General features: G+C 39.6%; 1 protein-coding gene across 17 annotated transcripts in view; it reads right to left on the bottom strand.

Annotated features, from left to right (window-relative positions):
• Positions 1 to 22,885, bottom strand: part of ITGB4 (integrin subunit beta 4) — an 82,011-nt gene that overhangs the window by 5,544 nt on the left and 53,582 nt on the right. For 6 of the 17 annotated variants that reach the window (XM_026701996.2, XM_087924850.1, XM_026701994.2 and 3 more), the window contains exons 24-39: positions 22,419 to 22,567; positions 20,960 to 21,139; positions 19,586 to 19,734; positions 17,781 to 17,985; positions 16,340 to 16,494; positions 14,634 to 14,814; positions 13,599 to 13,736; positions 12,155 to 12,337; positions 11,453 to 11,584; positions 7,602 to 7,823; positions 5,178 to 5,327; positions 4,752 to 4,922; positions 2,535 to 2,687; positions 1,467 to 1,655; positions 786 to 941; positions 397 to 561 (exon numbers count right to left, since the gene is read on the bottom strand). In XM_026701996.2, coding sequence (XP_026557781.2) covers positions 397 to 561; positions 786 to 941; positions 1,467 to 1,655; positions 2,535 to 2,687; positions 4,752 to 4,922; positions 5,178 to 5,327; positions 7,602 to 7,823; positions 11,453 to 11,584; positions 12,155 to 12,337; positions 13,599 to 13,736; positions 14,634 to 14,814; positions 16,340 to 16,494; positions 17,781 to 17,985; positions 19,586 to 19,734; positions 20,960 to 21,139; positions 22,419 to 22,567 — 2,678 coding nt within the window. The remainder of the gene's footprint in view (positions 1 to 396; positions 562 to 785; positions 942 to 1,466; positions 1,656 to 2,534; positions 2,688 to 4,751; positions 4,923 to 5,177; positions 5,328 to 7,601; positions 7,824 to 11,452; positions 11,585 to 12,154; positions 12,338 to 13,598; positions 13,737 to 14,633; positions 14,815 to 16,339; positions 16,495 to 17,780; positions 17,986 to 19,585; positions 19,735 to 20,959; positions 21,140 to 22,418; positions 22,568 to 22,885) is intronic. The other 11 variants (XM_087924856.1, XM_026702000.2, XM_087924859.1 and 8 more) reach the window with 3 other exon arrangements.

A 22,885-nucleotide genomic window follows, 5' to 3' on the forward strand; every position in this document is an offset into this window, starting at 1 on the left:
ACTGGAGGCTTTTAAGAAGAGACTGGGCAGAACATGTCTGGAATGGTATACAGCTGCCTGCTTGTGCAAGGAGTTGGAGTAGAAGACCCCAAGGTTCCTTCCAGCTCTGTTATTCTGTTACCCTGCTGCTGTGGCATGCCACCTCTCCTTCTGTTGCTGGCAACTCGCCTTTATGTTTCAGGTTAGGCAGCGGGAATAATCAGGCACCACCCATTAGCCCATGGAACACCTGACAAGGCCAGAGCCAGAGCCAATTCCTATAATTTATACTTTACAGTATGAAAGGAAAGAGGAATTGACATTCTGGTTTTTTTTTTACATTTTGTTAAGACAACGTGTCCTTAACAGCACTCCAAGAAGAACAGATGATAGACGTTCTTTGGCACCAAAGCATACCTGCGTCTTGAGATTCAATGGTGATAATGCCCTCTCTTTCAGGGCCAAAGCCTTGAGTGGTCTTGGCTTGCACTTTGAACTTATACGGAACATTTTCGCTCAGGTAAGGCACTGTAAGGGTGGTCTCTGGGTTATCTCCTTCCACATAGATAGTCCTGGGTTCCCCTGAGCAGAGAAAAATAAAAACAACAGGTAGGAAGCTTAAACAATAACACATACCCACTCATACACTCCCATCTCCTCCTCGTGCCGGACCCTTTGCTTCAGGTGATTGTGGTTTCATGCAACCCAGGGCTGTCCTGCTCTCTTCTATAAATTGGGAAACGCTATACGTTATCTGGGAGAAGCTTTGCAACTGAAGTGGAATGTGTTTCAAAAGGCTGACATACCTCCACCCTGCAGAGTTTCACAAGTGACCATGTAGCCCAGAATTAATCCATTGGGTTGGCGGGGTCTCTCCCAGCTTAGCTGAAGCGAGTCTGGACTCAAGGCCGTGAATACGAGAGGCCCTGGGGCACTGGGAGTGCTCAGAGTAAATGGCGATCCTATCAAGTAAAGAAGAATGGTCAGAGTTCCGTTAAGAGAAAATCAAACCAGTAGCAAACAGAGGCACAGGAAGAAGTTCAAGGATTTAGAATTGTAGAATGGCATTTGGGCTTTTCAGATATCTTCTATACTTTTTGCTTTGTTGTATCCAAAAGGCTAACCCAATTACATTTGAAATTTACAGGAAGTAAACTACCACTCAAGATTCAGTGTAAGCAGTGGATGAATGTAGGACTGGCACTGGGGAAACCCAGATTCTATTCCTTACTCCAGTATCAAGCTAACTTGGGCCGCTCTCTCTCTCTCTCTCTTTGCCTAAACCTATCTTAAATTTAAAATAAGGATGTGACAATCCCACTTTCCAAAAGAAAGGTGGAATATGAATAACGACTACATGCGTGGTTTTCATGCAGAATAAACACAGATCTACTTTGAACTCCTTCTCCAAAAAAGCACAGCTGAAAATCAACATCTGGAAAAGGAGTAGCATATCCATGAAATTGTAAGCACTTCAAAACAATTACCTGGCATGGGACTGAGAGGGCTGCGTGGATCCACCTGTGACTCAATGGTTATCACACCTTCTCTTTCCGGACCCCATCCCTCATCACTTTGGGCCTTTACTTTGAAGACGTAGGAGTGGTTAGGTAATAGATCATCCACCACCACAGAGTTCTGCATTGGATTGGGAATTGTAAGTCTTTTTATTTCACCTAAGAAATAAGAGAAAAACCAGCTGTCATCCCACAAACTATGATGATCAAAAATTGCAGCTTCTATTGGCAGAATAGGTACTGCTAGTGAATGCGATACGCTGAATGCTACAAATCAGATCTTGAGGCAACCATGCATATGATCTTTCGTTCAGAAATAATTGAATGTTTCTTCTTCATAGATGGTCACGCCTTTTATTTTAGTGTACTTCAAAGGAAAAACTACGTCCTTGTCTCTTTTGTAATACCACGTCTCATAGAAAATGAAAAGAAAACTAAACCTACAAATTCTGTCTGTGGATTGTTTGGGAATTAAGGATTTAACACATTTTGAACAGTGTTTTTCATCAGGATCTAAATTCACATTAGCCTTATTCCAGTCAAAGAAGCAAGTGGTGACTGGACGACCGGAGGGGGGCGTGGCCAGCCAAAAGTCGCTATTGGTTCAGTGACCCAGGCCAAATTGCCACTACCGGTTCTCCTGAACCAGTGCGAACCAGATGAATACCACCACTGAAGCTATCTCCTCATGGGTCCTTAGGTAATATATTAGGAAACATTATTCAGCATATACAGAAATATTTATTTATTTATCAAATTTAGAAACTGTCCATACCCCTCACAGAGGGTCTATGAAGGTCCTGCCCTTGCTGTGGTGTGTGGAAACATCTGAAAAACAACAGGACAGGGAAATCTGTTTGGGCAGTTTAGAAACCGATCTCAGCAATAAGAAACACGATTTGGGGGTTGTTCCATGTTCTCATCGCTCATGTACAAATCATGTTCTGATCACTCTAGAATCTGATGCCTTTTGACAAAAGAGGTTTTTATGTGTATATTTCCGATTCCCACTTTCACCACATAGAGAGCTTCACTGACCTCCATTGAGAAGTTGGTATTGCACACTGTATCCTTGTACTTCTTTATCACAGTGGGGTTCCTGCCAGCTGACTTTCAGGGAGGTTGGCCCGAGGGCAGAGAACACCAGGCGAGTAGGGGTGTCTGGAACATTCAGAAGCTGCATTCTAGAATCTGAGGCAGATAGAAAATAGCAGGATTAGATCTAAAGGCAGGGAAAGGACCACACGCAATCTTACACATCAGCATGAGAACCCCTTTTGTGTCAAAGAACAAGCAAAAAGTAAGTACTGTTGAGTATGTAGCCAGAAGAAATGAGGGGAACAGTATGGTTGAAGAGTCACTGGACAGTGAATGAAAACAACACCTTGGCTGCATTGCATGGTAACATGCAGCAGGAAAACAAGAGGAGATTTGGTTTTGTCAGGGAAGCAATTCTTCTTCTTGTCCCCAGGTCCTAGATCCCCAGGGCATGGCAAGGTTCCAGGTGGAAGTTAGATTAAACTCATCCACCCTGCCAAACTAGGGCCTAGCTGATCAGAACTTCATAGACATCTTCCGAGTCAGTGTAGTCCCATGCCTTCTGGGACTCAGGACAAAATGCATCCTGGATTGTTCATTTTACAGAACTTTTGGTACTGTCTAAGCTTGTTTGCTTGCAGATGTTTCATTACCCAACTAGATAACATCATTAAAGTAAGTGAATGTTGGTTTTGCTATCTTGCCCTGATAATTTGGATAGGGGTGTAATTTCCTCCTTGGTGATTCCTCGATTAAAATATCATTTTCTGACTGATTGTTTGTCTTGTGTTGATCCCTACTTATCTGAATATGGGCAGTTGGACAGTAGGGTTTATGAAGTTAATCGTTTCCCATTTAAAACTGAGAAACTGAGTGGCTAAGTCTGTCTATGTGTTGTGAGATTAAGATGTCTATGGAGATTCTCCAGCCATCTAGGTTATGTTTGTCTCAAAGGTGCGTTTTCAAAAGCCAACGGAACTTTGCTTTTCCTTGAAGATGTTTCACATCTCATCCAAGAAATGTAAGATTAAGGAGTTCTCGTTGTGTCTTTCCACTGCTGTTTGGTATTTCTGGATGTGCTTTGCTACTCCTCTGCCTGTCTAGCCTACAAAATTGATTTTACAATCTTTACATTGTATATTGTAAATGACTCCTGCCTTTTCTTTTCTGTTTGTTGTGCTCTGTTATTCAGAATGGGAAGGGAACAATTAAATGTTGTCATAATGAGCCTCGGTGGCACAGTGGTTAGAGTGCAGTACTGCAGGCTACTTCTGCTGACTGTCGGCTGCCTGCAATTTGGCAGTTCAAATCCCACCAGGCTCAAGGTTGACTCAACCTTCCATCCTTCCGAGGCGGGTAAAATGAGGACCCAAAATTGTTGGGGGCAATATGCTGACTCTGTAAACTGCTTAGAGAGGGCTGTAAAGCACTGTGAAGCGGTATATAAGTGCTATTGCTATTGCTATAATGGTAGTTGCACCCTTTAAAAGTGGAAGACAAAATTATATAGCAATTATTATCTGAACTGCAGCAATTCCTAGAGTGCCTCTATTAGGAGACACGGAATTGCTTTCCAGGCCGTTCGAGCCAACCACTGACTTTTGCTCGTCTTTTTGCATCTAGGCAGATCAGTCAAGAGAGAAAATGCTCCTAAAACATTTTGCTTCCTCCTTAAAAGAATAGACTCATCTGGCTAGACAACCCCTTCCTTTTGTAGAATTAGAAATTTCCCTCTTTTTCAAATGTTTATTTTGGATGCAAGCAAGGTGCTTTCCTTTCTATAGAGGACAAGGTAGTTTCAAAACCGGAGGAACTAGCTGCAATTATAAGGTTGTGAGCTATAATAAATGCAGACCATAAACCTCAGCAACACCTTGAGCTATGTAAATATGTTTTAAAAGGAACATATTGTAATATTTGCCTGTTACAATCTGGGCAGATGGACCTGGAGACACAGAAGAATAGCAGATTGTTAAGGATACTGTCTGAGCACTAACTCCTTTGAGTATGTAATATAATAACTGAAGTGATGTCGTTAGAACATGAAAGCCATCAAAGTGAAAGAGATGGAAGGTTAGAAGGCAGAGCAAATTAGCACATGCACCCAAGCCACTTGAAGGGACTTAACATGAATAAATAGCAGCTTATGAGATGAGTCACTGTAGGTGGAGCCAACAGTCTTGCAGATGATATGCCATGCTGTGCTGTTTGCTATACCTAAGTATTTGGAAATCCAAGAGGGCCCATCAGTCATGACTATAGAATCCCGAGCATCACGGCTGTCAGAGTAACCCATCACATTTGCCCTCCTAAAGCCCACATTCTGTGGGATCTGGAGTATCCTTCTAGTTTCTTCGTATGTGGGAGGGAAAACATTCTTGGAAGGGTCTAAAGGACATGCCAAAAACAGAGAGAAAGAAAGACACACCATTGAGAGTACCAGAAAAAGATTGCAGCACCAACACCAGGCGCAGTGACTGAAGGAATAGCCTGAGGAAGAATGAATAATTTTTTTCCTATCTAATGCTAACTGGCATGAGAGACCAAGTGGGAGAGGAAGACTTCAACTAACTGGAATCTGCTTCTGATAGAACACTGAACATTCTCAAATCACTTACAGATTCGCTCACATTAGTCACCTACCGTGTCCAGACACCGTGGTATACTCTCTTGTTAGCGATGAGTTTCCAATCACTCTTCTCTCATGGTATACATGTGGACTTAGATGATTTCGGGTTAAGCTTCCACTACCGGCAGGGAAGGCAATATCCAATCGGCCATTCATCAGATGTTCTGGAAATTATTCAATTTGCTGCAGTTAACATCTGTAACCAGTGACTACAGATATGCATCTCAGCCAAGTTAATTAATATGAGATTTGACAATAAAGATACCTTAGAATGCCTGGGCTCGCGATCTGTGCTAAGTCATAATGTGGTCTCATTTTTACTTAGTGAACCCAAACATTACAGTTCATATATCAAGGTTCATGGCAACATGCTGTATGAAATCAGCCAACTGTGGTTACATTAACTAATCCATGTTTAAATTAAAGAAATGTCTCAGTAAGATATGTGAACTCAAAGTTTCTAGTATCAAAACGTAACCAAGTGCCTCCAATATATTGATTTCAGTTGTATTATTTCCAACCAGATATGTTGGTTGCGGATTGATGGGATTCAAAACTGAAGACACCTGAAGAGCATTAGTTTGTGAAACATTGACCTTGGCTTTATTATTCTGTTTCTTATCTATAAAGTGCATTCTGGAGCTCCATAAGGACCCACAACCCTTATGTCACATCACTTAAATCCACAATGCACAACAAAACATCAATGTCAGAATTAAACAGATTGAAAGCACCAATAGGAAAAGAGCAAGGGTTGGTTAGGTCAGAAGGTGGTCTCATGAATGCCAAATGATATACTAAAGGACATGATATTCAAGTAATGCTATATTTTTCAAACAAGAAAATGTTATTACTACTTTAATCCACTTTAAAACAAGCGATCATTGGAAAAGGCAAGACATGATTATAACTGCTAGCAATTTTAGAGCATTCATTAAGTTCCTGTATGTCTAATATATTCAAAAGTCTGTCCGAATAGTTAGAGACCCTTCATATTCAGAGGCATTATATATATTGGCACCAGATATTAATAACATACACTCTGGCTGGCCATCTCTTTTTTCTGTTTTCGAGTTCTTCAACCAACTCTGTAAACCACTATTGGAAATAATAAGGGCAAGATGAAGATAAATTCTTCAATGAATTACAGAAAATGCTCAGGGGAAACCATTAGTTCTGTCTCAATGGCTCTAAGAATGTACTGAAATTTTTAACGGTTGTTGGAATCATTGGTTGACTACACAATGTGATATCCCCTATTTGGCATTGTACAGATATTTAGGGCAACAGGTTCCATGAAGGAGAAGCTATCACGTGAAGCAGCTGGAACATACCAGGGTGGTGAAAGTGCACCAATTTTGGCATGCTGAAGAAAATTATAGTTATGATGTTACTGCAGCAGATAACACTGTTGTCGTTTGCTAATGAGATTTCAAATGGGAAGAGGGGACTTCCAAATACTGCCAGGGGGTTTCCTTCAGGGATAATCAATTGGGGGATGAATGCCAGCAATGCAAAAGGCTGAAGGAAATAATGGGTCTATCTTTCTGACCACAATTCCCCCACCTCTTTTTTTCACTTCTTCTACCAAGTGCCTGCTAGGAAAGGAACTCAGATGTCTGAATTGCTGGTTTGCAGAGGATTTTTGAAATTAGCTTGTGAGCTACATGAAGGGCAGAAATATGCAACATGTGTCCCCAAAAAATCCTCCCTCTTTACACCCATTCTGTTTCATTCAATTCTATGCCTAGGATAGCCGGGACTTTGGTACTAAATAACCAATCACAAGCAGATTCCATTACAAATGCTAAATGTATTATGCAGGGGTGGGATTCAATTTTTTTAACAACCAGTTCTGTGGGTGTGGCTTCGTTGGTGGGTGTGGCTTGGTGGTCATGTTATTGGCTGGGCGTGGCCAACTCAATATCACTCACATCGAGGCAGGCATCTCCTTGCCTGGCCTCTCATGACTGTGGGGATGCTGCAACAGTTGTAAGTGTGAAAAATGGTCATAAGTCACTTTTTTCAGTGCCATTGTAGCTCTGAGTGGTCACTCCACACAAGCAAAGTATCAGCAAAGGAGGGGAAAAAAAACTCCAGAGAAGTTCCTGAGACAGGAAGTCTAGTCCTGCCAAGAATGTAATAAGGGTTAACTGAGAGGCAGTTTCTGTAAGCAATACCAGAATGTCTCCTTCCTGCCTTCCTTACAGGATTAGGCCAGTAATTTCTTCTAATAACTAGCTCTCTGAACTGCTTAGAATGTTAACAACCGGTTCTACCGAATAGGGGCGAACTGGTAAAATCCCACCCCTGGTATTAAGCTATTAACACATCCTTGGAGCTTGTAGAGGGTTAGCTTGAATAAATTGCATGCCAGGGCCCTGGAGTAGGATGAGACGTCATGGTTACTGGGAGGGAAGAAGGTGGCCATCCTTCACCTGGTTGGGGCTGGGAAGTCCCACTCCTTGGTAGGCTGCCGCTGCTTGCATCACTTTCCACTAGCTCAGAGGGGATATTACCCTCATGGAGGAGACTCTCTGTGTCCGAGGAAAAGCAACTGCTGTCCGAGTAACGAGGGATCAGTTCTACTGGGAGCCTCCAAGTGACGTGGCGAAGGTCCAGCTCGTTCCCCAGCAGCTGCACATATTTCCATCGAGAGCCTTTTGGAACAAGTGAAGGACTTGCGTTGGCACAGTCGGAAGAGCACAGGAAGCGCCATGAGGGGTACAAAGCAGCCGGTCCATCACTCGCAAACTACCTGCAATCCTGCCTAGCAACACTTTAGGAGGAAGCACAATACTCAAGGACTCTTGTAGCCCTGAAGGGAGTCTGCTACACATGCACTGTATTTGTGCTCAAACTATCAGTGGAAAACAGAGACCTGAGCAGGAATCCATGAGGCCCACTCTCTGATTCTTGCCAATCATAATAAAAGTATGACATCCCATCTTTTAAAAAATATCTAGAATCAGCAGATCATAGGACCAGGGGCGACCTTCCTTGATCCTCTTCATTTAATAAATATAACATTAGATGATAAATTAAAACAAAATCACAATTGGGTAAAGAATCAAATTAGCCAAGACCTAGGGTAACACTTAGTCGTTGTCTGGATATCTCTGAAGCAAGATATCCAGCAACAGGGACAAGAGTTAGTTTCCCAAACTGCCTTATTTGTACTAAGTTCATCATTAGGTCTTAGTTGTCGTCAGAAAGAGGTAGTCCTCAACTCACAACAATTAGTTTAGTGATTGGAGTTACAACAGCATTGAAATAAGTGACTTATGACCGTATTTCACACTGACAACTGTTGCAGCTTAGCAACAATTGCCTTGCTTAGCAACAGAAATTTTGGACTCGGCTGTAGTTGTAAGTCAAGGACTACCTGTAGTGATTTCATGATTTAATGCAAGACCCCAAAATATATCAATCTATCTATCTATCTATCTATCTATCTATCTATCTATCTATCTATCTATCTATCTATCTATCTATCTATCTATCTATCTATCTCCTATGCAGTCACCTGGAAACAAGTTTCACTGAGTTAATACAGTAGGACATAGTCCCAAATATGCATATATGAGTTCAATGTAAGAATAGAAGGGGAAAATCATTTTGAAACTTTCTGTATCATATCAATAGTTTATACAAGTGCCCATACCTGTACGGCAGCTGAATCATGCTACATTCAATTGTGGTTACACCCAAATAAATCCAACTTTAAAACCACATTACTGTATTACCTTATCATAGAGTAACATCTCAGAACATCACTGTGCTTGCTGAAGAATTTTTCAAATTGCAAAATTACATACAAGAAGTTGACTTATGATTGCAGTTGGGACCAGAATTTCATTGCTAAATAAGACCGGTAAGTGAATCCCATTCAATTTTAATCCTTTTCACCCTGATTATTAAGTGAATCATTGCAGTTGTCAAATGGTTGTCAGGCAAATCTGGTTTCCCACACTGACTTTGCTTGTTGAAAACCAATTGGGAAGGTTACAAATGGTGATAACCCTGAAACGCTGCAACGCTGTAAACACATGGCAGTTGCCAAGCACCAGAATTTTGATAACATGATCATGGGGATCTGTGACAATTTTAAGTGCAAGGAATGGTTCTAATAAGTCACTTTTTTGAGGCTCTTTGTTTCTTTGAAAGGTCATTAAACAAATGGTTGTATGTTTAAATCTACCAGTAAAAAGATCAGGTTCTTCAGAACCCTTGACTGGTATGGAAATTATTGTATCTACCCCTCTAGCAATCAGTGTTCAACGTCAGAAAATTATAACGGTGCCTTGTGGATGGCCTAAAGGAGCAATTTCATTTCAGCTCAAGACAAAGCAGTTTTCCAATGTCTGTAATACCTGGAGAGTGGCTTGTTCTCAAATACGTATGCATTGAAAAAGAATAATTAAGGGATAAGTGAAGTGGAGCCAGCTACTTCATGGAAGATTATTTCCAAAGCTGAATATAAATAAGGCTGAAGGAACAGCTAAAATGGGAAGGGATGACCAAGGCAATGCTTGGGAGAACTATCACTCTACAGCAGACAGACGAGGTCCAGAAAGAACAAATTCTTTCAGGAGAGCCAGACAGTTACAGGGGAAAATATCTACATTCTTTGAACGGTAGAATTCAGGAAAGGAAACAGCTGACAGGAAATTTTATTATTTGATCTTTGAAAACTGAGATAATTCAGCATCTTTACATATCTTTAACACATCCTAATGTAGGAAAATATTTTAACATAACATAAATGTTTTTTAACTAATAATCATTAGAATATTTTATTATATATTACCATCAAGATCTTTCATTTTAAAAATGAAATTTTAAAATTTTTTTAACATAACATAAATGTTTTTTAACTAATAATCATTAGAATATTTTATTATATATTACCATCAAGATCTTTCATTTTAAAAATGCACAATATTTCCATGATCTACATTCCTCTTGAATTATGTACATTGTACCTTGATTCAGATAAATCACAATATGGAATCCATAGATAGAAGCATTATGTCTGTCTTTCTTTAAAAGGTTCAAAAAATCTTTTGTAGCAAGTAATAGAATGGAGTAATTTTCAGAAGTAGACTTTGGCTATCGGGAAAATTGACTAAGAATTGAAACTACATGCTGAACCAAAACCAAATGCAAAGTACAATACACTTGAATCTTCTTTTGAAGATATCAATCATATGCCTAAATACAACAACTTAAAAAATGGTTCTCATGTACTGTATACTTTGTTTATCTGACCCTCAAAAAGGCAAAATTTTTGAAATTCTGTGACAGACAGTATCCTTTTCTATCTACTACCCAGGTCAAAATGGCAGCTCTGGTGGCCTAGAGGTGGACCTTTCACCTCACAATTAGGAGGCTGTGAGTTTGATCCTAGGTAGAGGCTAATATTTGGAATAGACTCTCCTGCTTGAGCAGAGGGTTGGACTAGATGACCTCCAAGATCCCTTCCAACTCTGTTATTCTATGCATATGTTACAGGGACCCCTGGCTTAAATGGTATGGGTTGATTGATGGGTTTAAGAATTCATTTTCCAGCATAAACTGATCATCTCTGGTGTAGATAATGGGATGTGGTTGTTAGTCTTTTTGTCCTGATTTAAATTATGATTGGTTTTGGAAGGCATATTTTGGTTTTTGGATTTGTACTATCTCAATGACTGATAGCAATTAACCAGGAAATGGGAAACTCATTTTTTTAAAATGGTGAAATAATTAATTGTGATGACCTCTAAGCTGAAACTTTCATTCCTGAAAAATAGATGGCAAAGGCATTTAACAAGTCCAGTGGTCTGACAGTGAACTTGTGCCTTGATGTTGGGGTTAGGTAGAAGTGATAGTTTGCTATTTTGCTACATTAGAGGAAAATCCATGAAGTGCAAGTACAAAAACAATTTACAATCCTGTTTTGCTATCGGGTTGATAAACCACCAAACAGAAAACTTCCACTTCAGAAATATATGTATGGATATTCTAACTATGAAACCTCCACACAAAGCATTCCTCAGATTTTTTAAGAGAGGATAATAATATTAGCTTTGCTTTAAGATGTGTTTGGTTCTAAATAATAGAAAAAAATATTTGCTAGCCTATTAATATGGTGCTCTGCATGTTCAAGTTGTTTTGTATTACCCTTGTATAAACATTTTCTCTTATATCTCTTATTTCTAATTTTCTCTTATTTCTGTTATATCTATACTTCATTAAAAAATAGCCACCAAACATTTTTTGCAAGCTATAATGAAGCATACTGTACCAGAGTCATCTGAGACGCTGGGATGTTTACTACCAGCTGGTGAACGCAATACATCTGTGCTGTACATTAGAAAGCTGTCATAGTTTTCTTTTCCTTGTGCATCAATTATTGGTACATCAGGAATTATAGGAACTGCAAAAAATGAATGAATGAATAAAAGAAAGAAGAAAGAAAGAAAGAAAGAAAGAAAGAAAGAAAGAAAGAAAGAAAGAAAGAAAGAAAGAAAGAAAGAAAGAGAAAATATGAATAGGATTTTTTGATACATTCAAACATAATGAATCCCAACCATACTTTAAATCAAGACTCTGTTTGATCTAGTACTTTGATCTAAATGTGAGACATAGTTCACTGGAGAAAACTATGTCAGCGTTGAAGGTCTTTGATGTAAAAATATGCAAGTTAGGCTAACAATACTGGAATGTGGTGGAAAAGTGTGATATATTTTGCATATACCATTAAAAGTAAGAATATTAATAAATAGTTTGATCCTTGTTACCAGTGGTATTACATTAAACAGAGAATATATATTCCACAAGGTCTAAATGTAGACTATAATACTGATTGCATAATACCCACATGATAGAAGCACAAATTCACAGGAATATCTCTTTAACAACAATGCATTAGTTTAAGTCCAAAACAAAAATTCTGTACAGCAGAAGATTGACTATACACATATGAAAAGCTATGATATAAACTCACTGGACATAGGGCGTTTTGGCTGTGTAGCCAAATTAATTGTAGCTTCTCTTTCCGGCCCCCATCCAGCTCCATTCTTGGCCTTCACTGTATAACGGTAAGGCTGTGATTCCCGTAAATTTTCAATTAGAACCATTCGCTTCTTAGGGTCTTCCACCAAGACTTTCTTTATGGGGCCAATGGGTCCTGAAAATATATATGAAAATATGTATATATTTGGTATATATTTGGTCACTTTTCTGTTTCAATCCAGCCAGCTTTCCTGCTTAAGGGGGGACTAGAATTCAGGGTCCTCTGGTTTCTAGGCCAGTCCTTTACTAATGCATCAAATGGGCTCTCAATGTTGTATTGGATTGGCAGAATCAATCTAATGGCCTCTTTTCAGTAAGCAAAAGATTTTATGTGAAGAAATAAGTACTAGAGTAAGGCATCCAATATATCCTGTCAAACTGGCTATCTGTATCTGACAAAATGGGATACCCTGAAGTACCAGCAAGAACAGTGGGGGTTTTTTTTTCTAACTGGACTGAGCCCAAAATCTCTCCGAAAAAGCAAAACAATTGAAAAGTAAATTTGCTGAGAGGCGATAAGATCTAATGACAGAAGTCTAGGCACTGTGGGAACTATCAAATAGTGTGGAAACAGTTAATTTCATGGAGTGAAAGACAAAGAGAAAACATTAGGAATTTTGTAAAACATGGGTGACAAAATAAACTTCGATAAGACTGTAGGATCCACTCTGGGTTAGTCATCAGGGCTAGAGGTTTTGTCTTCCGAGCTTTCGGTCTTCTGCTGGAGTCTGTCTTCAGGGAACTTCTCTCAAGCCAAAGAGGCTAGAGAGAAGTTCCCTGAAGATGGCTCCAGGATGAGTCCGAAAGCTCAGAAGACAAAACCTCTAGTCCCAGTGACTGACCCAGATTGGAATCCTACAACATTATCCTGGGCCACCAGAGGTGGGTATTCAGCAGGTTCTGACCAGTTCTGGTAGCAGAAATTTTGAGTAGTCCGGAGAACCGGCAAATACCACCTCTGACTGGAGATTTTACACTATCCTTCCCCTGCCACACCCACCAAGCCACGCCCACAGAACCGGTAGTAAAAAAAATTGAATCCCACCACTGTGGGCCACATATATTCCCCTTTATTCTTGCAATAAGATTGTTCAATAAGAAGTCTAAGCAAGAGAAATCAAGTCAACTTCACACACAGGTCAACCAATTGTATTCAACCTGTGGAGAGATGGGTGTGTGTGTGTATACTTCTGTCATCACCATTTGGGGATCTTATAGTCTGCAGCTTGGATTAACAGTTTTGATATCATAGGTTTCAAGAGCAATGGTCTCCAGTGATGCCTTCTAAATGCATGCAATTGAAATACTAGGAAGATATTGAACAAGTTGTCCAGGATAAATGATTTTTAAGGGTAGCCCGCAGATTTCATGCTTACTGTTTTCCTCGTTGACGAGTCCATAGCTGACCTCGTAAGCTGTGATCATGCCATTTGTTTCTGCAGGCTCGGCCCAGCTCAGCTGCGTCACAGTGGAGGAGATGACGTTGAAAGCCAAGCGCCCAGGCTCACTGGGAACTACAGAGATGAAATGCAGAAACAGTTCTGTAGTAACTAACACACCATTAAGGGATGCTTGAATGCCTTTGAGTGCACTGAAGGAAGAATATGAAGAGCTGGCTACCTGAAGCTGAAAATAGTACAAGAGCTATATAATACAGTAATTTTAAAGCAGATGCCCTAAAAATCAACACGTGCTTGATTTAGAAGCATTTTCAATGAGCTGCTCCTCATAGGAATTCTAAACTTAAAATCTGGAGTTTGAATGATAAGTGTATATTGGTATTAGGTATTAGTAAAAAAAGAAGTAGGCATAGAAAGAGCCACCTGGAAGACTACTTCAATAATGGTAAATAATAACAATAACAAAACAAATTGTTATAGGCACTCCACATTCATCTCATCCCAACAACCTAGGAAAACAACCAAGTTTTTAATGATTGTCTGAATGTCATTTGCATGAGAGCCATATGGGTCTCTGGGAGTAATGACGTTCCAGAGGGCAAGTACGGTAACAGTGATAGGCCAGTTCCTAGATCTCAGAGGTGACCCTGTTTCATTGGCAGGATCTGGGAACATGCCCTCTCTGCCTGAAGTCACTGGATGGGCAGAAATAATCAGAGTCTAACTCCATTTTAAAACTCCATCTGCTTCAACATAATGTTCCTGACCAGTGTCTTGTTTCGAACTTCTCTATCCAGTTCATCTGAATATGATTCGTGAATATGCTGATGCTTCTTACTTACTTACTTACAGATTAAGAGTTGGAAGGGACCTTGTAGGTCATCTAGTCCAAGCCTCCCGCCCAAGCAGGAGACCCTACACAATTTCTGACAGATGGCCTAGGCTTGCAGAAAAGAATCGTCAGATGGCCCATTTTTCTTTTCTACCAAACTCTGTGGGATGCGACCTTACCTTCTTCTAGTGTTCGACAGTGGACCACCTTAGAATAAAGCCCTTCACCCAAAGCGTTATAGGCACAGGATTGCATTTCATAATCACAGTAGGGGTACAGGTTGGTCAGCTCTGCCGAAGGTACTTTGGAATCAAGCAGATGAGCCTCTGATTCAGGATCTCCTTGGATCCAATATTTCACCTGCAGTCCAAAAAGAAAGACTTCCCCTTTTAAAACTTTGCAGAAGTATTTACCAACATATAATTAAAAGATAAGGGGGGGGGGGGATTCTCATTCAAAAATGTTACCATCCCTAAATGAATAGAATAAAAAAGCCAGAACTCTGCAATGCAATGACATTGTTTTACGAGATGTTCTTTTTATCCAGACCTTCAAAACATAGTGAACCTAATTTCTACATTTTCAGCAATAATCCTAGAATCAGCTCTGGAAGATTAGGATGCACATATACCCAAATTACTATGGTAATCTTGAAGACTGCTTTATCTTGTTTTTATAAAAAAAGGGAGTCACCGAATCAATTCAGAGTACACTCTAGGATGAGATACTGGCTTGTTCATTTACTCCTACTTTGAATAATGTACAGACCTAATGGGCAGTACTTACTCGGACTCGGCCAACATTCTGCTTTCCCCCACATTCCTCAGTAGCACCAGTGGCAGCCTCTCATCACCCAAATATGCTGGGATTGCGTTTCCCACAATTCCCAAGAATTTGACCTAAATATCTTGGGGCCACTACACTGGAAAAGAGTTAAGGCTTGCATATCTTTAATAGCTTGAAGAAGCCACACTTAACGGTTTGGTAGAGATGGAGTTTTCATTGATTTTAAATCCAGGTCAAAATATTTTAGAACTTATGTTGTAGTTTTGTTTGTTTCTCGTGTCAAAATGATGTGACACTATGCCTCTGATTATATTATGAATAAATAGTATAACATTGAAAACACTGAAGGGCATTTTTGAAAAATGGAATCCTAAGTTAGTATCAACAATGTTAATAGTGATGTTTCCTTCTAAAGATAGACTATGTGCAAAAGATGTTATGGAAGAAATAGGAAAAGAGAAACAAGTTTTATTTCACAAGACAGAGATGGCATTGAAAGTGATTCTACAAATGATAGAATATGAATGTTTGTTCTCTTATGCATAAGGAAAGATATAAGAGTGAATGTAAAAACAACAGGGAATTAATTTATTAATAATATTTGGAAAACTGAATTCTGATTAAATGAGTGCAAGCAATGTGAATGAATAAAATCTTTCTTTTTTAAAAATTAAAACAAAGGTGTATTTTCAAAGAAGTTAATATTTATACATGGATATATATTTACTGAAATTGTATATTTAATGCTCAGTATAATATTAGTAAAGTACATTGAGGTTTCATGATATAAAAAGTATAAACCATTGAGCTTATAAATACTTTTTAAAAGAAGATTAAAAAGAATAACATAGCACCCTAAAACTAATATAGATAAGTATTTAATTTCTGACTTTCCCCTCCTTTTTACTCCAACAGATTTGCAATACTTATTGGCATAAACTTTAGAAATCATATCTGAAGTGTTTGTATTTTCCCTGCTTGAACTGTAGTGCAGTTTTTTTTTGTATGAGCCCTGACTTTAGCACAGTGGACAAGCAAAAGTGTGCTTTTCTCCATACACAACAGTCTCATATGTCTTTTAGTGCTTTACTTTCCATACCTTGTATCCTGCTGGTTTTCCTGGTGGGGGCAACCAATTGAAGCGTATCTTTCTAGAACTTAAGGCCTGTGCATTTGGATTAAGAGGTGCTGCAAGAATGCCTCTAGGAGAATATGGAAACTGAATCTCTGATGGCACCTCAGGCATGACGGTGTCTGGAAGGAGAAAAAAAGTAAAAGAAATTACATCATTTTGTAAACAACTAAAAAAGAACACGTCAAATGGTAAAGGATTAAGACACGTCATAAATTGGGAGAGGCAGAACAGTTATTTCTCATTCACACATCTGTAAGTGGTGAGAAAAAAACTTCTTTAGAAAAAAAGGGGATAATAAGGCTTAAGCGGTATTAAACACAGGCCATATTCTCAGAGCTAATATCTCTCAGGGATACTCGATATTCTATTTCACCTGATAAAAGGCTGCTGCTAGTTCTTTCCCACTTTTTGCACAATATTTAACATTTCAAGACTGTTTTCACAGAAACAACATAATCACATAAGAAAAATACACCTGTCTACATGTGTTTTGAAGATGAAATATGTGCATCCTGTACCATTGTAATGGAGGTTGTGCAAAGTTATTTGGCATAGCAAAGAATTGATTGAAATAAAAAATATACTGTATGTAGAAATCTGTTGCAAGGTAACTTTGATCATATTATATCATACTATATGACAGATCACTCATTTACATAAACTAAAAACAAGTAATTATAAAAACTATTGCAGCAAATTTGTAACAGTTTGGTAGGATTTCATTAGCAATATTATTTGTCTAATTGTATCCTGATTACCACATCAAACAATGGCAAAAGGAATATCACTAAAACACTCACAATTATGACAGGACATACAAGATACAATACCTCTGGCTGAAACTCAAAGCAACATTGAACAAATGGGATTTGACAGTTTCATGACCACACTGCTAGCTTATAAATGAGAATATATTTTCTGGGAATCACATTATATCAAATTTTTAAATCTTAAATATTGAAGTCTTGGTGGTTCCATTTGCCAGAGCCTAGGGAATCAAGAAGTCTAAACATCTATACTAGGGGTGTCAAACTCGATTTCACTGAGGGCCGCATCAGGGTTGTGTTTGACCTTGGAGGGCTGGGGTGGGCGTGGCCAGGGTGGGCATGGCCAGCATGACATCACTTATGTTGGGTTAGGGTGGCCCTAGCGCTCTGGCAGTTAAAACAGAGCTCGGGAAGGCCGTGCATGGCCCTTCTGAGCTCCGTTTTTGCTGCCAGAGGCACCATGAGCTGGTCCTTCACTATTTCCAGGGTGACCCCATAGGCCAGATCTAAGCACCCCATGGCCGAATCTGGACCCAGGGCCTTGCGTTTGACACCCTGGTCTATACAATACATCACAACAGACAAATGATATTTAAGCATCAAAATGAGAATTGTCATTAGAAATGAATGTAGCTTACCTGGATCAACAATTGTCACTATGGTTTGAGGGTATTTGCCAACCTTTGCCCCAAACCTGGGATTGATGAGATCCACCGCGAATTGTTTCAGCTGCTGGTTCCGAAGGAGGGCATCAATCTCTGTCAACTCCAACAATTTGACTTGCACTTCCTTCTGCTTCTCTCCAGGCAGGAAGATTAGGTCACCCTCCGCAAAAACATAATCCTGGGAAGGTAAAGAGAGAACAGACTGAATCAGGTACTATTTTTTTACATTAAAGTATTGAAACCTCCACATTCCGTCCTTCTGATCCAAAGGCACCACCCAGAGCAACTTACAACATTTTAGAAGATGGCCTGCTCCTGGAGCCATACAATGTACAGATACATATTTTAAAAATCCTTTACTATATAATAGTTTCCACATTTACCAGAATTGCATTTCGCCAACTATATTTCATTTGTTCTTTGACAAAGAAGAACAAAATCTGAACTGAACTCTGTATGGCTATGAATGGTCCATAAAGTAGCTACAAAGAAATGAGGAGACGTTCGGTGGCCTTGGGACTATGCTCACTGGGCTGATAATGGACTGAAAGCAGCACCAGCAACTTCTTATTCCGAGTTTGTTTCTCTTCCTCTCCTCCTTTGGCTATAGAAAGAATATGGGTTAAGAGATCAGCTACAGAATAGATGAAATGCTTACTGTATAACTTCTCCCTAACACAAACCATTGCCCCAGAGGACTTTTTAACCTTTCTTCCCAGTCTCTTCCTTCACAAAATTACTGTGCCTTCTGCTTCACTGAAGCTTAAAAATTGAATTGGCAGACAAGGAAGGCTTTTCAAGACTTCCCCAAGACAGCCTCCTTCCTCTGAATACATTGGTCTCAATTAAAACTGTGCCCCAAACTAAACAGAAAAGCAAACAAAAATCCCAAAGAAAAAGCAAAAACACCAAAGGCAGACTACATTTGATCAAACAATGTTTAGTCTGCAGATTTATATTGAAAGAGCTGCTAGTTTATTCGGGGTTTTCCCATTATTATTATTATTAAACTATCCTTAATTCACATAGCCAGCCAAATCCCTAAAGAGTCCCAGCAATGGAAAGATAAGTTGCATAACAAACAATATATAATACAGTAAACAAAAAAATCTACAAAGACTAATGGAAAACCACATCATGTCAAATTCACTAAACTATAACCAAACCAAGAAGGAGTCAAGATCCAAATGTCCTCTAAAAGAACTCTGGGTGATTAGGGCTGGAGCCAACAGATCCCCAGTGGGAGGTTGTTTCAAAGAACCATCTCAGCCACTAAAGAGAACTACTGTTGAGTTTCAGCCCCTTTCAGTTCCCTAAAATGGGAACATTATTAAATATTTCTCAGGCATGGCAAACTGGCCAGGCTAATTTCAGTGGGAACATGTGGTTGTGTACCTGCTAAGCCATGCAATAGGTTAGTACCAGAACATCTCAAAGCCTGTTGGCAACCAATGCAGGGCCCACACAGCTGGTCTAATATGGCAGGAATGCCTGCAGGTTTGTCAATCTGCCTTGAGATCATATCTTATTGCTTCTTGCTCTCCTCACAGCTTTGTATGCTTGGTGACAGAGCGATAACAAAAGTATTGCTGTATCCACTTGAAAAGCTGAAACCGAGATTTGCTTTTCTAAGTGACATTCAGGATATCATGCTTTTTCCAGAAATACATTTATATATTCCCTCTTTTATGCCTAGGGCTACAATACGACCTTGCAGTGGGCAAAGGTTTTTGTGGAACAGTTATGAGAACTGTTTTTGGTTTTCACAGAGTGCTTACTTTGCCTTGCTGAGCTGTGAGATCTCGTGTCCTGTATGTTATCTGGGATTTTCCCTTCTCCAATATTTCTCGAACCAAAGGGATCTTAGCCAGCTGGTCAAAGCGGCTGTATGAATAAACTGGCTCCAGGAAGCTAATGATGCTATTTGCTGAAGAGATACAAAGATAATATATTAACAATCTTAATCATCTAATACTGTAAAATAATGGTTTAATCTAGGCACTATTCAGACATCCGATTACACTAACAAGCAGGAAAGGAGAAATATTACTTATTGCCCCCATTTCTAAGCTAGAGAACAAGATCTACACTTTAATATTAATAAGGGAGAATATTTGTAGCTCAGGGTTGAAATGTGGGGTCCTTGGTGCTCTATGAGCCTGATTGGGAAAATTTAGGAAAATTTTCTAGGAAAAAATTGCCTGCAGGCACACTTCCACCAAAGAACAACTTTTCTTCCTGTATGAATGCCTACAACAGCATGCCCTACCTATCAGTGTCAGGTACAAGCCTCCAATCAACTGCACACCTAGATGGAAAATAGCCCAAGAATATGGGTGAAAAATGATACGGCTCATGAATGAATGAATGAATGAATGAATGAATGACCACAGATGCACACCAGCAAGCTCAGAGAGCACCAAGGACCACATATTTAATATTCCTCCAACTAGTTTCTTGATATTCTGCATAGTCTAGGTTGGCATCCAAGTTCAGATTTTTTTTTTTGATGGGCATCCCTAATATTGCCTACCATCTAAATGGATTTTGATATGTTCTTCACCATTTTCATCCCTCCCTAAGTGAATATGAGACTTGGAATTTCATAAGCCTTTGTTGCCAGAGAAAAATGTAAAACATGTTTATCACCATTGATACTGGAGGCAGATCTATTTTTTTCACATAGTTATAATGCTGATCTGTGGCCTTGTTTAAGGCTTGCAAATACCTGTTTTGCTCCTAGATCCACTTATGGCAGAAATCAGCTTGATATTAGGGAAGAGCTGGGAAATTTTTAAAAGATGAAATGAATGCCTTAAATATTTGCAAGGCTTAGGACACTAATTCTACTTTTTAAAGTTCCCCCAATCCATTTAACCCAACCTTTGAACTTTCCATTTCAGGGTGTGCTTTGAAGAGTTTTGAAGACGTTCTAAGTATCACAAAAGGAGTTCTTCCACCTCTTGTCTCTAATATATAGATTGGACACCTGATTTTTCAGAGAACCAGAAAGTTTTCTGACTGCCCATTATAACAGAAGCCTTTTTCAGAAATGAGCTACATTGAACTATGGTAAATAAACTACAGAAGGACCAGCCAGAGGCGATTGTATGATAAACATTTGTCCTCCACACTGGATGCTATCATACTACCTTGCTCTTTTATTATGGTGATGTTGACCTGGTCACGACCAATTTTCGCAGTACCCACAGGAACATCAACAGCCTCTACTTGCAGCTGTTTTTCATCATCATCCTCTTCCCTGATGAAGAGGGGAACCCGAATATCCATCATCTCTACCCCTTCCTGAAAGTCAATCATGCCCTGGGCATCTGGGTTTGGACGGAGACAAAGGAAAGAAGAAGAATAAGTTCACAATTGGAAAGCGCTCTTATAAAATTATCCCTTAGATTCTTACTATATGGTTACACTGTCTTCCTACATAATACAGGAGAGGTCCAGATGGCAATATCTTCCTCTTCCTGAATCTGCACATCATCATTGATTCCAGTGGTGGGCAACATTCATTTTCCTAAATGTTGCCGAACTGCAACTCCTAGCAATTTTTGGGTCTGTGACCGCAAATATTATTATTATAATTCCTAGCATTTCACATGTTAGCCGTGCTGGCTGTGACTGTTGGAAGCTGAAGCTCAACAACATTTGAAGGCCACAAGTTAGCACCACTTGGGTTGAACTTGACGTTTCCCAACAGTCATTGAATATTTATTCAGGAAAGGTAAACAGAATAGGTCCACAGTGTCACGTGACTAAAAATTGCAGAGTCTTGTTTCTGGAATCACCCCTAGTCTACAGTGCAATTGTCAGTCTGTTTTAGGCTGTACAGATAGTCCTCAACTTACAACCATTCATTTAGTGACCGTTTGGAGTTACTGTACAATGGCACTGAAAAAAGCGACTTATGATCGTTTTCACTCTTAGGATTGTGGCAATATCCCCATGGTCACATGATCAAAATTTGGTATGCTTAGCAACTGACTCATATTTATGATGCTTGCGGTGTCCCGGGGTAATAGGGATCTCTTTTTGTAACCTTCTGACAAGCAAAGTCAATGAAGAAGCCAGATTCACTTAATATCCATGTTACTAACTTAACAGGTGCAGCGATTCACTTAACCACCATGAAAATGTAGGTTGTAAAATGGGACAAAATTCACTTAAACAACTGCCTTGTTTAGCAATGGAAATTGGGGGCTAAATTGTGATTGTAAGTTGAGGACCATCTGTACGACTACTGACTAGAGCGATAAAAACAAGAACTCTGCCATTGATGAAATAAGACGCTTCCCTCCCAAAGGCTCCCAGACTAGTTCCCTTATATCAGGGGTCCCCAAATTTGGCAACTTTAAGACTTGTGGACTTCAATTAAGACTTGTGGACTTCAATTCCCAGAATTCCTCCTCCAGTCACCTTAGCTCAGGAATTCTGGGAGTTGAAGTCTTAAAGTTGCCAAGTTTGGAGACCTCTGCCTTATAAACAGAAAACTGTGGATGAAGAAGCATTCCATCACAAAAGGCTTCTCCCACCCCACTCCTCAACCAGTCAAATGGAGCAGCTCAGATGCTAAACCAAAACGGAAGAGGCCCCTACCTTGGTCAGCAATCACAGTGTAGTAACCAGGCGACACTTTTAATTTATTGAATTCTCCTTGTGAGACATGCTTCTCTGTTACTTTAATAATTTCGTTCCTGGCTGAGCGGGGAGCTGGGAGCACCGTGTCCACAATTGCATGGTCTTGCCTGGAAAGAAGAGAAACATCAGGCTGCCTCCCCTGCTCAGGCTTTTGCCCCTGCCAATCAGAGGCATACTGGCATATGGCCATGTATGACGAAACGTGACAAATGAAGCCCTGGTGTAATATAAGGGTGGGTGGGGGAAAATCATACCCAAGCCTATTGGCATATATTACATATTACATATTGGCAAAAAAAATCAGAAAATAAAATACAAGCTGAATAGTCAAGACCTTGTTGATGATCCAAACTCTGTCAAGGATCTTGGAGTACTCATCTCTAATGACCTAAGTGCTAGAACCCACTGTAACTACATAGCCAAAA

Source organism: Pseudonaja textilis, chromosome 2 (genome assembly GCF_049901715.1).
Source record: "Pseudonaja textilis isolate UNSWEBS1 chromosome 2, rPseTex1.2, whole genome shotgun sequence".
Classification (NCBI taxonomy): Eukaryota; Metazoa; Chordata; class Lepidosauria; order Squamata; family Elapidae; genus Pseudonaja; species Pseudonaja textilis.